This window comes from Tympanuchus pallidicinctus, unplaced genomic scaffold, assembly GCF_026119805.1.
Source record: "Tympanuchus pallidicinctus isolate F22 unplaced genomic scaffold, pur_lepc_1.0 scaffold13, whole genome shotgun sequence".
NCBI lineage: Eukaryota > Metazoa > Chordata > Aves > Galliformes > Phasianidae > Tympanuchus > Tympanuchus pallidicinctus.
In genome coordinates, this window is record NW_026294648.1 from 17,108,230 (window position 1) to 17,126,491 (window position 18,262).

General features: G+C 57.3%; 2 protein-coding genes across 5 annotated transcripts; one reads left to right on the top strand and one right to left on the bottom strand.

Moving 5' to 3' along the window:
- Positions 1 to 1,841: 1,841 nt before the first annotated feature.
- PLP1 (proteolipid protein 1) lies at positions 1,842 to 7,382 on the top strand. 2 transcript variants are annotated; one of them, XM_052673479.1, is made up of 7 exons: positions 1,842 to 1,968; positions 3,251 to 3,437; positions 3,852 to 4,113; positions 4,813 to 4,981; positions 5,240 to 5,313; positions 5,397 to 5,462; positions 5,784 to 7,382. In XM_052673479.1, the coding sequence occupies exons 1-7, from the start codon at positions 1,965 to 1,967 to the stop codon at positions 5,853 to 5,855; spliced, it is 834 nt and encodes a 277-aa protein (XP_052529439.1). In that variant the 5' UTR covers positions 1,842 to 1,964; the 3' UTR covers positions 5,856 to 7,382. The 2 variants fall into 2 exon arrangements, with proteins under 2 accessions (XP_052529439.1, XP_052529440.1); XM_052673480.1 differs by having other exon boundaries at positions 3,852 to 4,008.
- Positions 7,383 to 9,696: 2,314 nt separating this feature from the next.
- RAB9B (RAB9B, member RAS oncogene family) lies at positions 9,697 to 14,929 on the bottom strand. 3 transcript variants are annotated; one of them, XM_052673482.1, is made up of 3 exons: positions 14,828 to 14,929; positions 13,617 to 13,686; positions 9,697 to 12,415 (listed from the first exon to the last, which is right to left on the bottom strand). In XM_052673482.1, exon 3 carries the CDS (start codon positions 12,378 to 12,380, stop codon positions 11,775 to 11,777), a length of 606 nt encoding a protein of 201 aa, XP_052529442.1. In that variant the 5' UTR covers positions 12,381 to 12,415; positions 13,617 to 13,686; positions 14,828 to 14,929; the 3' UTR covers positions 9,697 to 11,774. The 3 variants fall into 3 exon arrangements, 2 of the variants coding, with proteins under 2 accessions (XP_052529442.1, XP_052529441.1); XR_008204255.1 differs by lacking the exon at positions 9,697 to 12,415 and adding an exon at positions 12,424 to 12,984; XM_052673481.1 differs by lacking the exon at positions 13,617 to 13,686.
- Positions 14,930 to 18,262: the final 3,333 nt, after the last annotated feature.

Sequence of the window (18,262 nt, forward strand, 5' to 3'; positions counted from 1 at the left end):
TTCTGCAAGGTAAATGAGCACAGCTCCAAAAGATGACCCCACGGAGGGCAGACCAGAGGAATGAGCCACCAGGGGAGAGAGGCAGCCGCTGCCCTCCTCAGCAAAGGAGAAAGTCAGGAGATGCGAAAGGCAAAGCTGCTGGGAAGAAGCATCACCACTCCACCGAGCCTCCATGGGGCTGGGGAGCACCGCCTGCCCTTCAGCTCTCCTCCCCGTCCCCCAAAGGCCTCCAACAGCTTTGCTTTGCTTTTCCTTAATTTTATCTCTATTAGCACGTTTTGCAGCCTCCCACCCTCCCCTATGGGAAAGGGGGTTCACCCCACCGATGGGTGGATGGGGGAAAGCAGAAGGAGAGCATCAGGCTGGCCCGGGGAAGTGGCTGTTTAAAAATAGCTGCAAGGTTCTCTGGTGTGACAACAGGCACCTCCCGATGGATATGTATAATGGATAAAGGCACTGCACGAGCTGTCACTGCTCCTCCTGGGGACACCAGCAGTGCGACCACAGCCCAAGCAAGCAGCAGCACCCAGGGCTGATCACAAAGGTGTCCTCATGGGAAAGGAGCCAGCGGGGACACGCAGCCAAGAGGAGATGCTCCGTGCCTGCAGCACGAGGGGGTCCCAAAGGCTTCAGCCAAAATGCAAAAGGAAGGGATGAAATCAGGCTGTCATCTATGGGAGGTGTTTTCTTTTTGCTGTGCGTGCAGCTCTGGAGCAGCCCTGCAGCACCGGCAGCCCCAGGGGTGGGGGAACACAGGAGGGAGATGCTAACGAGCAGTAACCAATTACTCAGATTTTTGAAGGCATTTGGTGCAGAAATCGCAGCCCCGCTTCGTTGCTCACATTATCCTGGACGGCATAAAGCTGATGCTTCCCCCCGGGGTGTTGAAATAAAATGCAAGATCTTGAATTTCTGCAGAAAGGGAAAGAAGGGCTCATCATTTTTTCGCCTAACATCGTTTTTCCCTCTGGTGCCTGGCTCCATCCAGGCAATGCAGTCCCTTATCAGTGAGCATCAGCAGCCCTGCAGATCTGGTTTCTGCAGAGCGCTGGGGGCACTGTGTGATGCCCTGGGGACCCCCAGCCCAGCAGTGTTCCCAGCCCTGGGGACAGCCAGGCCCTGCCACTGCACAGCCTGGCACAAAGCGGGGCATTGAGGGACACAGCGGGGCTTTGTCTGCCAGCTGAGAAGGGCCCTGTTGCCCTCTGCAGGCATCCCCACCCCTGTGCTGACCCCCCCCACCCCCCCATGGGGGGGACCTATGGGAGGTGGGCATCCAAGGAGCTGACCCCCCTCTGCATCCCCATCCCTGGATGTGCCCCCATCCCTTGAGGACCCCATGGAGGACTCCCCCTGCAGGCTGTGCCCATTGGAGCTCTGTCTCCTGTCCCACGTAGAGCCCGAAAGGATGGGGACGGTGAGAGAAGAACCGCCATAAAAACAGGGAGAGCAGAATTCCCATCAGAGCACCCACTCCGGAGCACCCGAGGCTGAACACAGAGGTCTGACACTTAGGGGACAAGGAGGTGACAGAGGGGCAGCACTGCATCCCATCAATCCCACGTTGCCACAACACACACCTACAGGCACACACACCCCAGCCAGGACTGGGGGTCCCCAGCCCACTGCAGAGTGGGTGTCCTGTGACCCCCAGCCCCTTTATCCCTTCTACAAAAGCGTTCCCCCCCCCCTCCCCTCTCCCCACACCAACCCCTGAAGTTCTCTGCTTTGCCCACGCGCAGAGCAGCTGGCAGCCAAGGGGTGCATCTGGGGAGGGGGGGCTAGGGCGGGGAGGGACGGGGGCTTGTCCCTTTAAGGGGGGTGGCTGTCACTCAGAGAGCCCTTTTCTTTGCTGGCGAGTGGGACAGGCACCCAGAGGGGACAATACAGGGCGAGGGACTGCCAGGGGAGGCGAGGGCTGCAGACAGAGCCAAGCGCACGGGGAGCTGAGCGAGTCGGGTGCCATGGGTGAGTATGGGGACATGGGACAGCTGTCACAGCTGTGGGGGGACAGTCCTGGAGCAGAGAGCCCAAAACTTTTCCCTGGCACTGGCAGGCTATGCAGGTTCCCATGGGTGGCAGGGGAGGAAGCAGGGATGGCGTTTTCCTTTCCCATGCGGCTTCCTGTCCTGATTCCGCCTCCTGGGATGGACTCCATCTGTCCAGGAGGGTGGAGGGGAACGAGCTCAACCCAGGGCTGCAGGGAGAGCGGGGCGCTGAGACCTGTCACAGCTTGTGCCTCTTGTGTGCCTGCAGCTTCACGCCTCAGTTTCCCCATCCATACAATGACGGCGTCCTGCTGGGGTGCTCTGATGGGGGGCTGATGGCTGCCACCTTCCTCCTGCCCGCAGCTTTGTGCAACAAGGCCCAGGATTGTGCTGCACAAAGGCTCTTTTCTCTCTCCCCTCTTCCCCTCCTGCGCTTTCCTATCTCTTTCCCAAAGCTGAAGGGCACGCCAGGCCCTGCTGCATCCCGGTTCCCCCGCTACCCCTGGGATCAGGGCCATCCACCAGCTGTGGGCACCTGCCCCCATGTTCCCAGCTGGGAGAAAAGAAATACTAAAAACCTCAAGTCTGGTTGGTGCCAGCATCGTGCTGCAAAGCGTGCAGCCATCCATCCGTGTGGGACCTGTAGGGATCGGGGTGCATTGCTGGGAGGGGGAGGCATAAGGACCCCTCCCCAGCCCCGTCGTGTCCAAGGCAAACAGGCGGGGGGGTCCCTGCGCTCCCCCACAGCGCTGCCTTTGTTCCCTGTTTGCTCTTTGGACAATCCCCCATTGTCCTCTGTGCCACCACGCGCCCTTGCTCTGCACGGGGAGGGGGGAACGTTGCTGGCTGGGACCCCAAGGCTGCCTTGTGCTTACAGGGAGGAGATGGGCGCTGCGGGGTCCGTGGGGGGAGCGTGGGTTTGGGACTGCTTCCAGCACTCTGAGTGCTTTAGGAACTCAGTGCACAACAGCCGGGGAGGGGGGGAGCTGTGCCCGCTCTCTGCACCCCAACCCCAGCCCAGGTTCCATAAGCACAGCACGATGGCAGCCCAAATAGAAAACCCGCAGCACTGTGGCAGCGGGGAGCCCATTAGCAGCTTGTTGGTTTGCTCCCACTGGCATCACGCTGCATCGCCCCGCATCTCCATCTCGCTCGGCTGCCGGTTTCCCACCACGCCACATTGCTGCTCTTTTAACGCCACGACAAATTGTTTCAGCATTTTTCCCTTTATCACCCTAAAATCCCCTCTTTCCGCCCCGCAGGTCTGTTGGAGTGCTGTGCCCGCTGCCTCATCGGGGCACCCTTTGCCTCGCTGGTTGCCACTGGGCTCTGCTTCTTTGGAGTTGCGCTGTTCTGTGGCTGTGGGCACGAAGCCCTCACTGGCACTGAGCAGCTCATTGAGACCTACTTCTCCAAAAACTACCAGGACTACGAGTATCTCATTGATGTGTAAGTAACAGCGCGAGGCTCCTCGCGTCTCCATTGTGCACAGTGTGCCGCTGTCACCCGGCCCTGCTGCCACACTGGGATCAACGGAGGCCGTGCTCAGCCCTGGGCAGCCTCACACGGGCGCTGTGGCTCCGTGGCAGCTGCTCCTTTCCTTTTCACCCTGTTCTTATCTGACCCACGCCAGGTGCCGTGGGGTGCACAGGACAGCCGCACCAGGTAGGTATGGGGGCAGGAGGAGGCCCTGCTTGGCAAGGCGCTGCCCCTTTCATCAGCTCCACTTGGGGAAGCAGCTTTGTCCCCCCAGGAGGTGACACCCCATTCCAGCTCCCCAGGGCTGTGCTGGGCTCGGGGAGGGTAAGTGGGGCTGCGTGCCACAGCACCGCCTGAGCATCCCCACCGCTCCTCTCCCCATAGCATCCACACCTTTCAGTACGTCATCTATGGCACAGCTTCCTTCTTCTTCCTCTACGGAGCCCTGCTGCTGGCCGAAGGCTTCTACACCACCGGCGCCGTCCGGCAAATCTTCGGGGACTACCGGACCACCATCTGCGGCAAGGGCCTCAGCGCAACGGTAACTGGGGGCCCGAAAGGGAGGGGAGCGCGAGGCCCCCAGCGAGCTCACTCTTTGCAGCGGGTGTGTCAGTGTTTGGGAAAGTGGCTAGGACATCCTGACAAGGTGATCTTAACCGGGGTTCGGCACCCCATCGCGCGCCTGCAGCGGGTTTGGCGTTGGCTGAAGGGCAGGAAACGGCGGCCGCCCGGGGGTCGGGGCGTAGCGAGGGGAAGCGCAGCCCAGCAGCCCTCCCCGAGGCCAAGCGTGTCCCCAAAGCTGCCAGTATGGCCGTGGCATTTGCCGGCAAACAAATTGCTCTGTGCTTAAGAGAGCCATGAGCATCTCTGCAAGGGCAGTGTGTGCTGTCCCTGCTGCTGTCCTGAGTGGTGCCCAAGGACTGGTGCCCAAGTTCTGGGAATGGCCTCGGGGAGCAGAGGGGAACGGCTGCGGTTCCCTTTGGGTTCGGTTGGGGTGGCGCCGTGGAGGGAGGGCAGCAGAGTGGGTTGCTCAGCTCAGGGGTTTTGCGGCTGCTCTCCCGCAGAGGTCAAACCCCACCGGCTGAGGAAATCACCCGGTATGGGAAGCGGCACCACTGTGCCACAGCCAGTCGGTCCCACGTATGTGTGGTTGGCCCCAGTGCCACCCAGCTGGGGCTGGTGGTCCGTCGGGTGTGTGGGGCTGTGTTGGGCACAGTGGGCGGTGCATCCCAGCCCTTCACCTGCCCCGTGCCCAGCCCGCCTGGGGACCCTCGCGCTCCCCTGTCCCCATTCCCAGCCACGCTGTAACCCTCTTTGTGCCCTCGCCTTGTGCTGCCCCTTGCAGTTTGTGGGCATTACCTACGTCCTGACCATCGTCTGGCTCCTGGTCTTCGCCTGCTCCGCCGTGCCCGTCTACATCTACTTTAACACTTGGACCACCTGCCAGTCCATCGCCAACCCCACCAAGACCACTGCCAGCATCGGCACGCTGTGCGCGGATGCCAGGATGTACGGTGAGCACTGCATTTCCATGGGGGGTTACAGCAGCCAGGAGGGGTCTGGGCTGGAGAGGGGATGGAGAGAGTCTGGGGGGACATGGCTGGGCCAGAAGCACCAGCACGACACAGGCAGTGCAGGATAGCCCTGTCCTCCCTCTTTGCCTTCCTCCTGGTGATGGTCCCCAGCCCAGCATAGAAAGCACATCCCACAACCCAGCATCGCTGTGGGGCTGAGCAATGGGATCGTTGGCTCACCCTGATCTGTGTCCCCAGGTGTCCTGCCCTGGAATGCATTTCCTGGGAAAGTGTGTGGCTCTAACCTGCTCTCTATCTGCAAGACCAGCGAGGTGAGCCCCTTGCAATGCTCTCTGAAGCCCCCATGGGGCTGAGCAGAAACCTTCGGGAGCTCAACCCCCATCTTCCCTTGCAGTTCCAAATGACTTTCCACCTCTTCATCGCGGCCTTTGTGGGGGCTGCCGCCACGCTGGTCTCACTGGTGAGTCGCTGCTCCCGCTGCCTGGCCGTCCTCCTCCACCTGGCAAGGAGATGGGGGCAGAGGACAATGGAGGTGGTGGGCAGAGAAGTGACAGAGCCCGAGCTTGTCTCGTTTTCTGACAATAAGGAGGTGGTGGGGGAGGCGGCCACTGGAGGGGATCTGGAGGGGCTTTAGGAGACCGCCGGGGGCCAGTCCCACATTGGCACTGCAGTGTCCTGCCTTGGCCACGGGGCTTTCTGCTGGCCAGGTGCTGGGATGAAGGGTGCTGGAGCACCGTCGTCCTCCTCCTCCTCCCCTGGCTCATTCTCTTCCTGCCCGCAGCTCACCTTCATGATCGCCGCCACTTACAACTTCGCCGTCCTCAAGCTGATGGGCCGGGGCACCAAGTTCTAGCCGGCGAGGTGGAGCCCAGCCAGACACGCACCCTCCTTTCCTCTAACCCCGAGGCTTTAACACTGCAGCCACCCGACACCAGGTCTCCTGCCTTAACGCTGCCTTCGCCGCTGACTCCCCTCCTCTTCCTCCCTCGCATCCATCGTGCTGAGCGTGACCAGGAAGAGCTTCCCACCAATGGACGCCTCTTCATGCACTTTTCTCTCTGTGCTCATCCATAACCGGTTCGCTCTAGGGCCAAAACCAGCAAGAGAAGAGGAGGGACTCACTCCGGTGTCCCAACGTTGCCTATAGGGATGAGCAAAAGCCTTCGTGCTCCTGGGAGGCAGAAATCCATGTATAGGTTGCTCCAGGAATAGCGTGAAGGAGGCTCCCTAGAGAGAAAAGGAAGTTGGCCGGGTCCCGGTCCCATTGCTGGAGCCTCTCCTGGAGCTGACTGCCGGCACCTCTCCTGGAGGGAGGATGAGAAGGATTTTTTTTTTCCCCTAGTAAAGAAAGATGAATTTACCCCAAAGCGCCTGCTGCAGACAAGGCAAAGGGAGTTTAGGGCAAGGATCTTCCCATTGCGGAGAAGAGAGCGCTGACCCCGATGCTGATTAAGCCCGTGTCCCTAACCCAGCTGCCCCTATTAAAGCCTGGAGGAGTTTGGTGTCTGTGTGCAAAGGGCACCCTTGGCTTCAGGCTCCAGCACCGCAGTGCCGGGTGACGGGACCGCCTGTGCTGTGCTACAGAGCAGAGCTGGAGCAGCACCTTTGTAGCACAGGATAACCCACAGACAGCCCATCTGCTCCAAACTCAGCCATTCCTTCACGATGGTGCTCTTCTCTCGGGGTGACATTTGCTTCTGTAACGTTTGCTATGCCTGCAGCCTCCGTTTTCGTTCCACGTTCGCCCTCCCCACCAACGGGTGCCCCGCTCTTCTCCCCCCTCCCCGCCTCGTGCTAACGCTTTGTGTTTATTTATTGGAGAAACTACTTTTAATGGCAGACCATCGCTCCATCCTGCACGGATATTTTGTTTTATTGTCCTTTTGTTTTTTAATTTAATGTCTGTATTACGATGATTCTTTCGGCTGGGGGCAGGGATAACGGGTCGGTCTGCTGAGCAGAGCGTTCCGAGGATCCTTGCTGCTCAGCACTGAGCTCAGCCACGCTACCAACGCACACGGGCTGGGGAGGGGGAGATGGGGAGAAACCAGGCAAGATCTGGGGGGTCCATTTCACATCACCGCCATCGCTCTTGGCAGGGTTTGCTGGTGGGTTTTTGGTATCGATTTAACAACAAATAACCGGGTCCTCCTTCCCACCCTTGCCCCCAGACCCCAAACACACACACACACACACACACACACACACACACACGCACACAGAGAGTTAATCGACTGAAAGTGTTTCCTTCACCTCTGATCTAGAAGTTCAACTCGTTAACAAGCAATAAAAAGGAGCAGGTTTTTAGAAGACTTATCTTACAAGATGTATTTTATAAAGATTAAAGGAAATACATTAAAATTAAGAACATTCCGAATGAGATCTTTGTCTGGCTGTTGCTTTGTCGTGCTGCTCCCCCTCTTCCCCATGCCCCAACAAGGGAAGGGCAGCATTGCTCAGCCCAGCCGTCTCCTTTGGACTCCATCCCTCCTTGTCCCCACCCAGCAGGAGGGCTCACGGACCCAGCCTTTGTTTGCAGCTGGACAGTCCCTATTTCTCCTCCAGATCCCAGAGTGAAGCAGGATGACCCCGTTTGGGCACGTGGGCAGATTTGGCTGGGCCGGAGTCCCACAGCCTTGTGCTTTGAAGGCAGTTGGTGGGATGCTTGCTGCCAACCCATGGGGTGAAGGCACAGGGTTGGTGGCACAGGGAGGTGACTCTGTGGGGTCTTTCATTCCCCACTCATCCATAACCAGCCCAAACCTCCCTCCCCTTCTCGCGCCCAGCCCCCTCCGGGCAGCACTGATGCTTCCCCATAACTCAGCTGGGGGTTGCTCAGCTGCTCCCCCAGCTCAGCAGTGGGGCTGCTTGTTGCATCAATGTGGCCCTTTGTTCCCCACGTTCCCAGATGCCACCAACCTCCTCCCCCCACGCTGAAAGGGCCCCTGTGTGTGGGTGCCATCGGCCATCAGGCAAGAGTGAGATGGGAACAAAACAGCATCTCTGTCCATTGAAAGTGAGCAGTGCCCCCCCTGGGGGGAGTGAGGGTTGGTGACAGTGCGTGAAAGAGGCCAAGGCATGGATCTGAGGGCTGAAGGACATGCGTGGCCTCTTCTGTGTGCTGCTGCCCCAGTACATGGTGACAGGGGATCTGCTCTCACTTCCCTGGACACCCTGAGTTCCCTGGATGGCTGAGAACAGCCAGGGAACAGACCTTGCCCAGTAGCAAATCTCATTTCTGCAAACAAGAGCTGGCTGCAAACAATTTCCCCTTGTTTCAGCATGCAGCTGAAACGAGGCTGCAGTTTGCTCCCACCAAGGCTGCAGCAGAGCAAGAAGCCCTGGAGCAGATTCCAAGGCTGCTCCTCGCTGCTCACCTCCTCTGCAGGCGTGAAGCAAATCCCAGCCCTCAGCATCCTGCACCCACCGAGCACAGAGCCAGCAGCTCCATGCCGTGAGAGAGCAAAGATGAACCAGGTCCTCCCCCGTGTGAGGACAGGAGAAGGAAAGGGAGCACCGCACCCAGGGATGCTCGTGTCGGGACGACCCGGAGGGTCCCCAGCCCCTCTCGGGGTCACCTCCGAGAGCAGAGCCCCAGAACCCGGCCCTGAGGATGCCGGCTCCCATCCGCAGCCCTCCGGCTCCTCCTGGTGGCCTCGCACCGCTTTTCGGTTCGAGTGCGACGGGCTGATCCGGTGAGCAGCTAGCTGGAGGTGCTGCGGCCCATCTGCCTGCCCAGAAGGTCTCACCTGCAGCCTCTCGGGCGCCCAGCTGCTTTCAGTCTGGTTTTGCACGCCATCTGGCTCTGCTAGCAAGATATCCGGGACCTAAGAACAATAGCACGCAGAAAGGAGCGACAGTAGCACGAGCAGATGCTGTGCTTGGCTGCCCACAAAGCTGGAGACCTGCGTTAAATGCGGCCACGTGCCCCCCAAGGACCCCCTGAAGCCATTGGGGAGGAGCTGCTTCACCAGCCCTGCATTTTTCGGCCCTCCCTTTTTACCCATCTTCTGGCACCGGCAGGAACACACAGCCCCTCAGGACAGCACATTCCCATCCACCTCACAGCTGCTCACAAAGAGCCACAGAGCCCTCTGCTGCTGCTCACAACACTCAGATCCTCACCAGGACTTCCGAGGACTTGAAAAACTGATAAGCAAGAAGACATGAGAGGTCAAAACGAAACAAAACAAAGAATAAGTGAAAGGTTCTGTCAACAGCAACAGTAGGCAAGGGCTCTGCAAACACAAGGAAAGCATCACAGAACGAGTGCCCACCCGGCAGGGCAGCAGGAGGAACAGCCCCATCTGCCCCCTTGTTTCAGCATCCTATGGAAGTCGTGCCAGGCTGCAGCCCCCTGCAGCCCGAGGGGCTGCATCCAACAGCACAGGAAGAAGGGGAAGGAAAGCAGGGCTTGCTGCTGAGAGCCCAGGCTGACAATTAAAACGTAGCGACAGGAGGAAGCGGTGTGAAATGTTTCCACTCCAGAAGTGTTTTCTGATGTACTCCTGAAAAGACAAAACTGATCAGTGGGCGCAGCTTGTAAATAAGTTACACTCAACCAATTCTCTGGATGGATGCACTCAGGAATAACCTTAGTTTGAATACAATGATGTGATCCCTTCCTGACTTCTCTCTGCCAGAATTGGCCCTCAGAACTGACCAACCAAGAACGCAGCACTTCCCAAACTCGCTTGAATACATCCACATTTTATTTGCTTAAATAAAGGTAGAATCTCAGTGTTACAATTCCAGTTTTGTAGCAATAGCAACAACTGCAGCAGCATGAGTGGACAGAGGGAAAGGAGGGCTGTTGGTGCAGAACTTTGCAACAGAGAGTTCAAGATCTGGGCTCCTTCAGCAATTGTGCGTACCTCAGAATAAACTGAACATCTTCAATATATTATACCTCACCTTTGAATGGATTTTTAAAAACACGTAAGCCCCAATGCTTACATTCAGCTGAGTTAAACTGAAGGAAAATCTGGATAGAGGCCTGCAGAGGTCAGACATCGTTAAATAAATAGACCTAATTCCTAAACGTACGCTGCGCCCATGGAGGCAGAGCAAGAGACCTGATTTTCTAGGAGCTGCAAGCATTTCCTGCCTATTTGTGTGAACGTGAATATCCAGCCCCCTTTCAAAATCAGATTCACCCCCCCCAGGACTTTGTATTCAAGCCTCACCCCCTCCCACGTGTGGCTGCCCCACAGAGAAGAGCAGGGTGACCCTGAGTTCCCAGGGGAGACATCCTGCAAGCTCACAGACTGCTAGGGGATGGGGTTTAGCTGCCACCAGCCAGTGCGAGAGCAGAGGCTGCCCTGCTCTAAAGCACTGAGTATAGGAGGCTGCTCCATTTGAGCTACACCATTAGCTATCCAGTAGCTCATCACAGTGGGCACTGCGCTCAGCAGGAAGCTCTCCCCATGCCAGGCTCCTACGTGCTTACAGGTAAAGTCATCGTTTTGGACAAACACTTGCACAGGAAGTCGCAGAACATGAGGTTACAATGGCAAGCCAGCAAGCACTGACCTCTTTGCTACACACAATTAGCTCAGGACTAACACCTAGCAGGGAGCAGGAGCTGGGATCAGCAAAGCCTGGCGTCCTTTTTGGAGGGCTCTCTGCCCTTCCAGTATCGTTCTTCAGCCCCTTGAGGAATCAGTCCAAATCTCTCCCCAGCACAGCTGCTCATTGACAAGGGTCAATTAACTGAGTGGACATTCTCTAGCAGTAGGATGCCAGCTGAGTTACAGATAAAACGTACTGGATTCCCCGTTAGGGAGGAAGGGCCAGGGCAATGGTGTGAGTAAAACGTGCTGAGCAGCACAGCCCCTGACACAGCAGGTAATCACGGTGAGTGGTTTCATGTTGCAGCATTCACAGCATCAGAGACACACAGAATCATCCGGACACAGAGATTACTGCTGACAGGAACCAGCTGAAGGTTCACGCTCCAGATCTCCTGGACTCCCAGCTAACTCAGATCCTTTGCCACGAGCTGCTGAGTGGCCACGCTGGAACCTTCCATCCAGGTCTATTCAAGGTGTGAGAAGCAAGATCTGGTGTCAAGCCTCCAGAAGGGCTGAGGAAACAAGCAGAAGCCAGTCTCTCCATAAAACAACACCCAAACAAGGCAAAGGTGGAGAAAACAGGCCAGCAACAGGCAGCTACGAAGAAGTGATGCTGCAGCATTCAGTTTCTTCTCTCCTTCATTACGTTACTTCATATCAGAGTTGTAGCATTACTCAGCACAGAACGCATTGATCCCAAGCAGCAGATGCACACATCCCAGCCACTCCAGGATCTGGCACTCTCACAGTTGTGTGGGCTACAGCCTTCCCAACAGGTTTCATTCACACTGCTGAGCAGACTTTGCTTTGGCAGTAAGGCCATGAGTTTAGCGGGTCTAGTAGTTTTTGAGTTCAGGACTACAACATTTCAGAGCATCTGAAGTGCCCCCAGCTTTGTTCTGCATGCAGTTCTTGCTACAGGTCAGAATTCACCCTCTTTAGTTTCACCCAGTCCTTTAAACCTGCTAACACAGGCAGGGACAGGAGCAGGACTGCATTCACGCTCCTCGACAGCACTCTCCTGCAGGTTCATCTTCCACATCTGAAAACCCCAGTCAGAATTCAGATGGCAAAGCTGCAGCTCCCCACTGAGCAAACCAACCGCCCACTGTCCTCACGGCCCCCCTCCTCAGAGTGCCCCCGCTCTCCTTGCCATCCAACCATCGGTTCCGACAACGTTCCCAAAGCAGCAGGCGCCCTTAACAGCAGGAGGACCCCGATTTGGAGCTGGAGTGCAGGTCGATGGTGTGGCCCAACATGCAGTGCTCCAGCTGCTCCTCCACCGCCAGCACCTGTCGCACAGCTTCCTCAAAGGCCACGGCCACGTTGGTGTCATCCTTGGCGCTGGTCTCCAGGTACGGATAGTTGCCGTTTTCCATGCACCAAGCCTGGGCCTCCTCTGTGCTCACCTGCCTTTCAAGTTTGTCAATCTTGTTGCCCAGCACTACGAAAGGGAAGCGTTCGGGGTCCTTCACATCAGCATAATAGACAAACTCCTTCTGCCAGTTGCTGAGGTTCTCAAAGCTTTGCCGGTCATCCACGCTGAAGGTCAGCAGGCAGCAGTCAGCTCCCCTGTAAAAGGGGGTCCGCAGGCTCTTGAATCTCTCCTGCCCCGCAGTGTCCCAGATCTGGAGGGTCACAAAACGTCCATCTACCTCCAGGTCCCTGTTTAAGAACTCCACTCCAATCGTGTGGAAAGCCTGCGAGTCAAACTTGTTGGTGACGTAGCGGTTCATGAGGGAACTCTTCCCAACTCCACCATCTCCGAGCAGAATGACCTTTAAGAGCAAGGACTTCCCACTCATTGCAGCAGGACGGATGGCCACAGGACCAAGGCAACCTATAGAGTTCAGAAACAGTGAAAAATAACTCTCTGAATTATGAATCCTGCAGAAAGTTGCACAGCTGATGGCCCAGAACTCCTGGCTCTTGTCTGGCTTTGTCTCCACACGCTCTTAGTGGGGCTGAAGGAAGTAAATCTGCACCCCTGGAGCATCCCCCAGACGTCTTCCCCCCTTCAGAAATCCAGCAGCACACTGCTAAGATGATGGAGCACACTGGGATAAAGAACACAACGTTTGTGGCCCTCACCATTACTCTGGTATTCCCAGAAACGTTTGGGAAAGAACTGGGGGTCCAGATTTCAAGTAAAGCACTGCAATAACATTTTTCTACTATTATTCCATCTCTCTCTTATTTCAGGGAAAGAACAGAGCAGAACTCCAACTCCTGGATTTTGATGGGGGTGCACAGGAATAAATAGGGTACAGTACTGCTATCTTCGTTTCTGAACAAGCTTGTGAAAAAAAAGGTAATCTCTCTTGTTAGAGCACCTGGTAGAGTTGGCAGTTAGGCAAGCTGTCTGGCATACAACTCCTCCATCAGGTCTGAAACGGAAGCAGCAGCTCTCTGCATGAAGCACAAGGTGACAACAGCTATTGCGACTGCTATGTACCCATTACATCACCTCTGGAAAACACTTTGTGTACCTGAAAGCTTATCTCGGTCTGTCAAACACACCAACACCAGGTAAACACCTCTTACTGCCTCAGCCCAGCACAGCAACAGCTAACCAGCAGCAGGAATCACCGCCGCCAGGCCTTCCTTCTTACTGTACAATCACTGGCTAAATCATTCCTCCCGTTTGACTGGGAGGATGTAAGAAGTGTACAGACCTAACATCAATATAAGTCATCCAGCAAACCATCCTTAATCACCCCAAGCAGGCTGACTCACCTTGCAAGCGCAGCTGTGCTTGTTTTCCACGCCCGAGCCCTACAGCTCGGAAGGAGTTTTCCCATATGCAGAGACCTGGCTTTTCTGCTGCTCTTTTTTGGCACTGCTTTTTGCAGTTCGGTTTGCTAAGGCACAGGTGCAAGTTCACACTGCAACAACCCCAGTATCACCGGTTCCTTAGTCAGCAGGCACAAGAGAAAAGACCGAGTGCCAACCAACCCTCCCACAGCCAGGGATATTCCACGATTGAAGGTAAAGCCCTGACGTGGAAAGAGAGATTCGTTTTGCTGCTGTCTGTACTATACCTGCTCTAGAAACACAGCACTTCTGTCTCCAGGACTGTCCAGAAAATGCCTTCCTCCAGCATGACAGTCACTACAAAACAAACATCAGTCAGTGAGGATGCTGTAGCTGGGCTCAGTGTGCTGCCTTTGAAGCTGGAACATCGACCCACAAACAGTGGATGAGTTCTGGGGTGCCAAAAGCACAGCACTGGTGACTAAACCAGGAACAAGGTGTGAGGGCACAGTTTCCCTTGCCCTCGGTACAACAGAACACAGATCATTTCTGACCAGAGTAAAGACAAAAGAAGAGAAAAATAAAAGGAAGGAGCTCCAGCATGAGTCTGTGCAACCCATGCCTTCCCTTAATCCAGGAAACGGCGTTGATCTGCCTGGCCTGCCTGCCCTCACACTGGCACCTGACCCGAGGATGGAACACATACCTGGATCCTCTGCCCTCACTGTGAGCCAGCTGGCAGCAGCCTGCTATGGCAGGAAGCACAATCTGCTCCTTCCACCACAGCCCACATTCCTGGGCAGGGTGAGGAGATGCAGTGCTGCTGAGTGATGCCACCGGCTGGTACAGGGCTGGCGTGGGGGTCTGATGTTGCTCACAGCAGCACTTCTATTCCTTCCAAGCCAAAAAGTACCAACCACAGACAGCCCTGCTCAACTTTACTTCCTCTTTTTTTCAGAGCTCTTTCAACAGATGCTTGCCACAAAGCCAAAATCAGAAACTTCTGCTTTTGCTTGCAGAGATGCTAACTGAAAGCTCCCGATTTCACTTCCCCAGCACAGAAATACCCCCAGCTGAGCAAACTGCAGACACCTGAACAGCATCCGTGCGACCCAGCGGTACCAAAGCAAAACGTCAGCATCTCAAGAGCCGAACGGCAACTGCAGCACGGCTCGGCCCGAGGCCGTAAGGAACACCCCGGGGCTGCGATGGACTCGACACGGCCGCAGTCCTTTCCCAACCCCCTGCTGGGGAACAGGATGCTGCACCCACAGCCCCCCCCCCGCCAGGACACAGCGCTGGGGATGCGGCCTGAGGGAGAACGGCAGGGGACGCGCGGGGCTAGAGAGGGATGCTCGGGGCTGAGAGGGGTGTGCGAGGCCAGGGATGGATGGATAGATAGATGGATGGATGGATGGATGGATGGATGGATGGATGGATGGATGGATGGATGGATGGATGCATGCTCGGGGTACCGCCGCCCACCGCCCGCCCTTACCGGCCTCCAGCCGCCGCCGCCCACCGACCCGACCCGCCGGGGGCAGGTGCCGGCCAGTCCGGCGCATGCGCGGTACATGCGCATCTCCGATGCGCCGCGATGGGGGCGTGGCTACTGATAGCCCCGCCCACCTCCGTGAGAGGCCACGCCCACTCGGTGCCTGCCAGCGGTGCGGCTGCGGGCAGCGCCGTGCTGAGCATCCCCTGCCGCCCCCCGCTTGGTGGCACCGTGCCTCAGTTTCCCCATTCTGAGGGGTCCTCCTGCCCTGCCCTCCGCCCCGCCGGGCCCGGAGCGTGGGGTCTGTGTGAGGAGATGGGGCCCTTTCTTTAGAGCTGGGGTTGCTGACCATCACCTGGTGCCAAACGTGCACCCGAGTGCATTTTGCATGGAAATGATCAGACCTGGGGTGTGAGCCATAGGGTGCGGTGCCGCAGGGAGCTGCTTCCATGCAGCCTGCAGTGGCTGCTTGAGCCCCGATGAACTCATTGCATGCCCCGCACTGTAGCTGGACCTCCAGCCTTCTCCTGCTTTTTTGGTCCCAGTAACCAGCTCTGCAGCTGCTCCCCCAATACCCTGTAGCTCCCAGGCACAACAACTGCTCCGGACATCCTGGTAACACGAGGAGCTGCAGGCGTTGGTGGGGAGGGGGCTGGGAGGGGATCTGCCTGCTGGGAGCAGCTGCTTGGGCTCTGGCAGCTGAGCACTGCCCAGCTCATCACAGCACATCCTCCCACTTCCCATCAGTGAGATGCTAGAGGTGCTTCTGGGAGCGGTGTGGGAGAGGCAGCAAGAAGCAACATGCCTGGGCAGCTGAGCTGCCTCTCTGAGACACAACACCACAAGCGTGGGCTCGTCCCTGCACTGCTCAGGCCCTGGGGTGTGGGAGCACGTGCTGCCTGCAGGCCGGGTGCTGGGGATGCGTCCCTGGGGTGCTGGGTGCTGCAGTGGGCAGGCGGGCAAAGCCAGTGCTGAGCTGCTTATGCCTCACTTGCCAACCACAGCTCATCCCACGAGTCCCTCAGGTGGTTCTGGGGGATGGCAAAGGTGAGGTTTTTGCAGAGCCCATCGTTCCAAGCCAGGGATAGCAGTGCTGCTGCAGCCTCTGCGCTCACCTGATGGCTTTTCCTAAAGCTGTGCTGATTCGGCCCAGCACTGCCCTCCTCACCCTGCCTGTGTCCATCAGCCCTGAGTAATTCCTCCTGCAATGCCCCAGGCGCTGGGCTCACTGCCAGCCAGGCTGTGGGCACCACAGGCACTGCCAGCACCCAGCTGCTCCCCTCTTGCCTCTGAGCCCTCTGCCAGCCCCTTGTGCTCTACTGCTCGCTCCAGTTCTCACCTTCTCTCTGCACCGCTCGTATACCAGCTCCCTGCACTGTGCATGGCATCAGCCGTGCCTTTCTGTGCAGCACAGCAGCGATAGAGGGAACAAAGCATCGAGCAGAGCAGCTGGAAACGCAGAGGGCAGCACAGCAGCACTATGGGAGGAGGCAGCAGCCTGAGTTTCACCTGGAGGTAGGTGCACATGCATGGCTGTTGTTTGGAAGACGCAGCACGAGGAAGCTGTTGCTGCATGCTTATCTGCTGCCCATCAATCTTGTGTTGGTTCCTGGAAAGCTGCGGGGGTGGTTGGCAGGTGCTGGATCACTGCTGCACACTGGGACACGGCCCTGCACTGGGGATGAGTGGAGTCACCACAGTGTGGGCATGGGGTGGAGATGGAGGTGGCTGCAGCGTCCTGGCTGTAGGAAGAAAGTGCCCCAAAGCAATGCTGGAGGGGAGCTGCTCCGTGCCTCAGCTTTTGGGGTCAAATCCACCCTGCCCTCATTCCTTGTTCTTTTCCTACCTCAAACCCCACTGTTGCTGCATGGCTCTGTGTCTGCTTGGCTACCACCCATCACTTTGCCCCATGGTAGAGGCAACTTCAGGTGATCACCTGCGATCCCTGCCTGGCCCTGTACTTTCCTGCTGGGCATTGCTCTGTGCAGGTCAGAACCTCCACCTCACTCCCAGATCCTCAGGGTGCTGCAGCTGCTGCCCAAAATGGGGATAAATCACAGAGGGGGGCCGGGCGGGGAGCACAGAAACAAAACCACTTTTCACGCCATAATCCTTTGTAATAAAGCACCGAGGAAAGGGGAGAAAGACGATAAGCAATGTCTCCTGTGTGAGGCAGCTGCTTCCCAAAATACAGCACCGCTCCACGCCGTCAGCTGCCCCTACCCAGGCACAACTGCCACGTGTCACCAGAGCAGCTTTCCCTATGGCAGCACTCTCCTCTGCTCATGGCACGCCGGGGGGAATGCATGCAATGTGGTGGGGGGCCCTGATGAGCAATTTTGGCCACTGTCTGGAGCTGTTGGTCACTGCTGCACGTGTGGTGTGGAGCAAAGGCACGCAGCAGGGCGGCTCCCATCCCTTCCCCATGCTCAGAACAATCTGGGGTGCAGCACAAAGCTCCCCACACTGAATGTGAACCTCCAAGCACCTCTGAAAGGCTCTGCTGCCATGGCTGTGGCCAAGAGGGCAGGCAGCTGGGAGCACACCAGCTTCATATTATTATGGGCTAAGCCCTTACTCACTGGGGATGAGCAAGCTGCTGTTCATAAAGCTGACCTCCCGGGCATTATTTTGAGAGCAGTAATAACTTCTCAGCTTCTTGGGGAGGTGTTGGTGCGTGCTGAGCACTGCACGCAGTGCTGCTGGCTTGCCCATTGCTTTCACCTACTGCTGCATCCCCTCTGCTTTCCCTTCGTACCGAGCTCGCACCTGCACTGTGCACACACCGTGCACGCATGCATGGCTGCTTCCAAACACCTCCTGTGCATGCAGGTTTTCCCTTGCAGCTCATGTTTGCTCTCTCTCCCTCCCTGCAGCTGTGCACGCAGCCCCGTGCTGCACAGCTAGGTGACAGCTCTGCCCTGCACACAGAGGAGCTGCAGATTTGTGTGGCTGTGAAGCCCAGAGTGTGGCTTCTTCGCCTTATTGTGCTCGAAATGCCCGAGATTATCTCCGTGCAAACCCATGGGGCCAAATCCCCTCCCGGCTGAGTCAGTCCCAAGGGAGGGGGGGAGGCGCCCATCCAAGCCACGAGCCCTGAGCCGAATTGGCCCCACGCTGCTGCTCACCAGGTATTTGTCCTGCAGAACCCAAATAACTCCCAAAGGTGACTCAGCCACCTCCTCCCTCTTTCACAGCCGATAAACCCATGGGAGGAAACAGACCCAGAGCAGCTGGACGGGGCCCCAGTGGGGAAGCATGGATACTCCCAGGACATAAGGGACTGTGGCACTCAGCCCCTAGGGGATGGTCACCACAAGGTGCAGCATCACCTGCACCCATGCTGCCAAAGCCATCCCAGTTTGGGGACATCAACCTGGCAGGCATCCCAACTGCCCACACACCCTGAGCGTGCTGGGGTGAAAAGGAAAAGGTCCA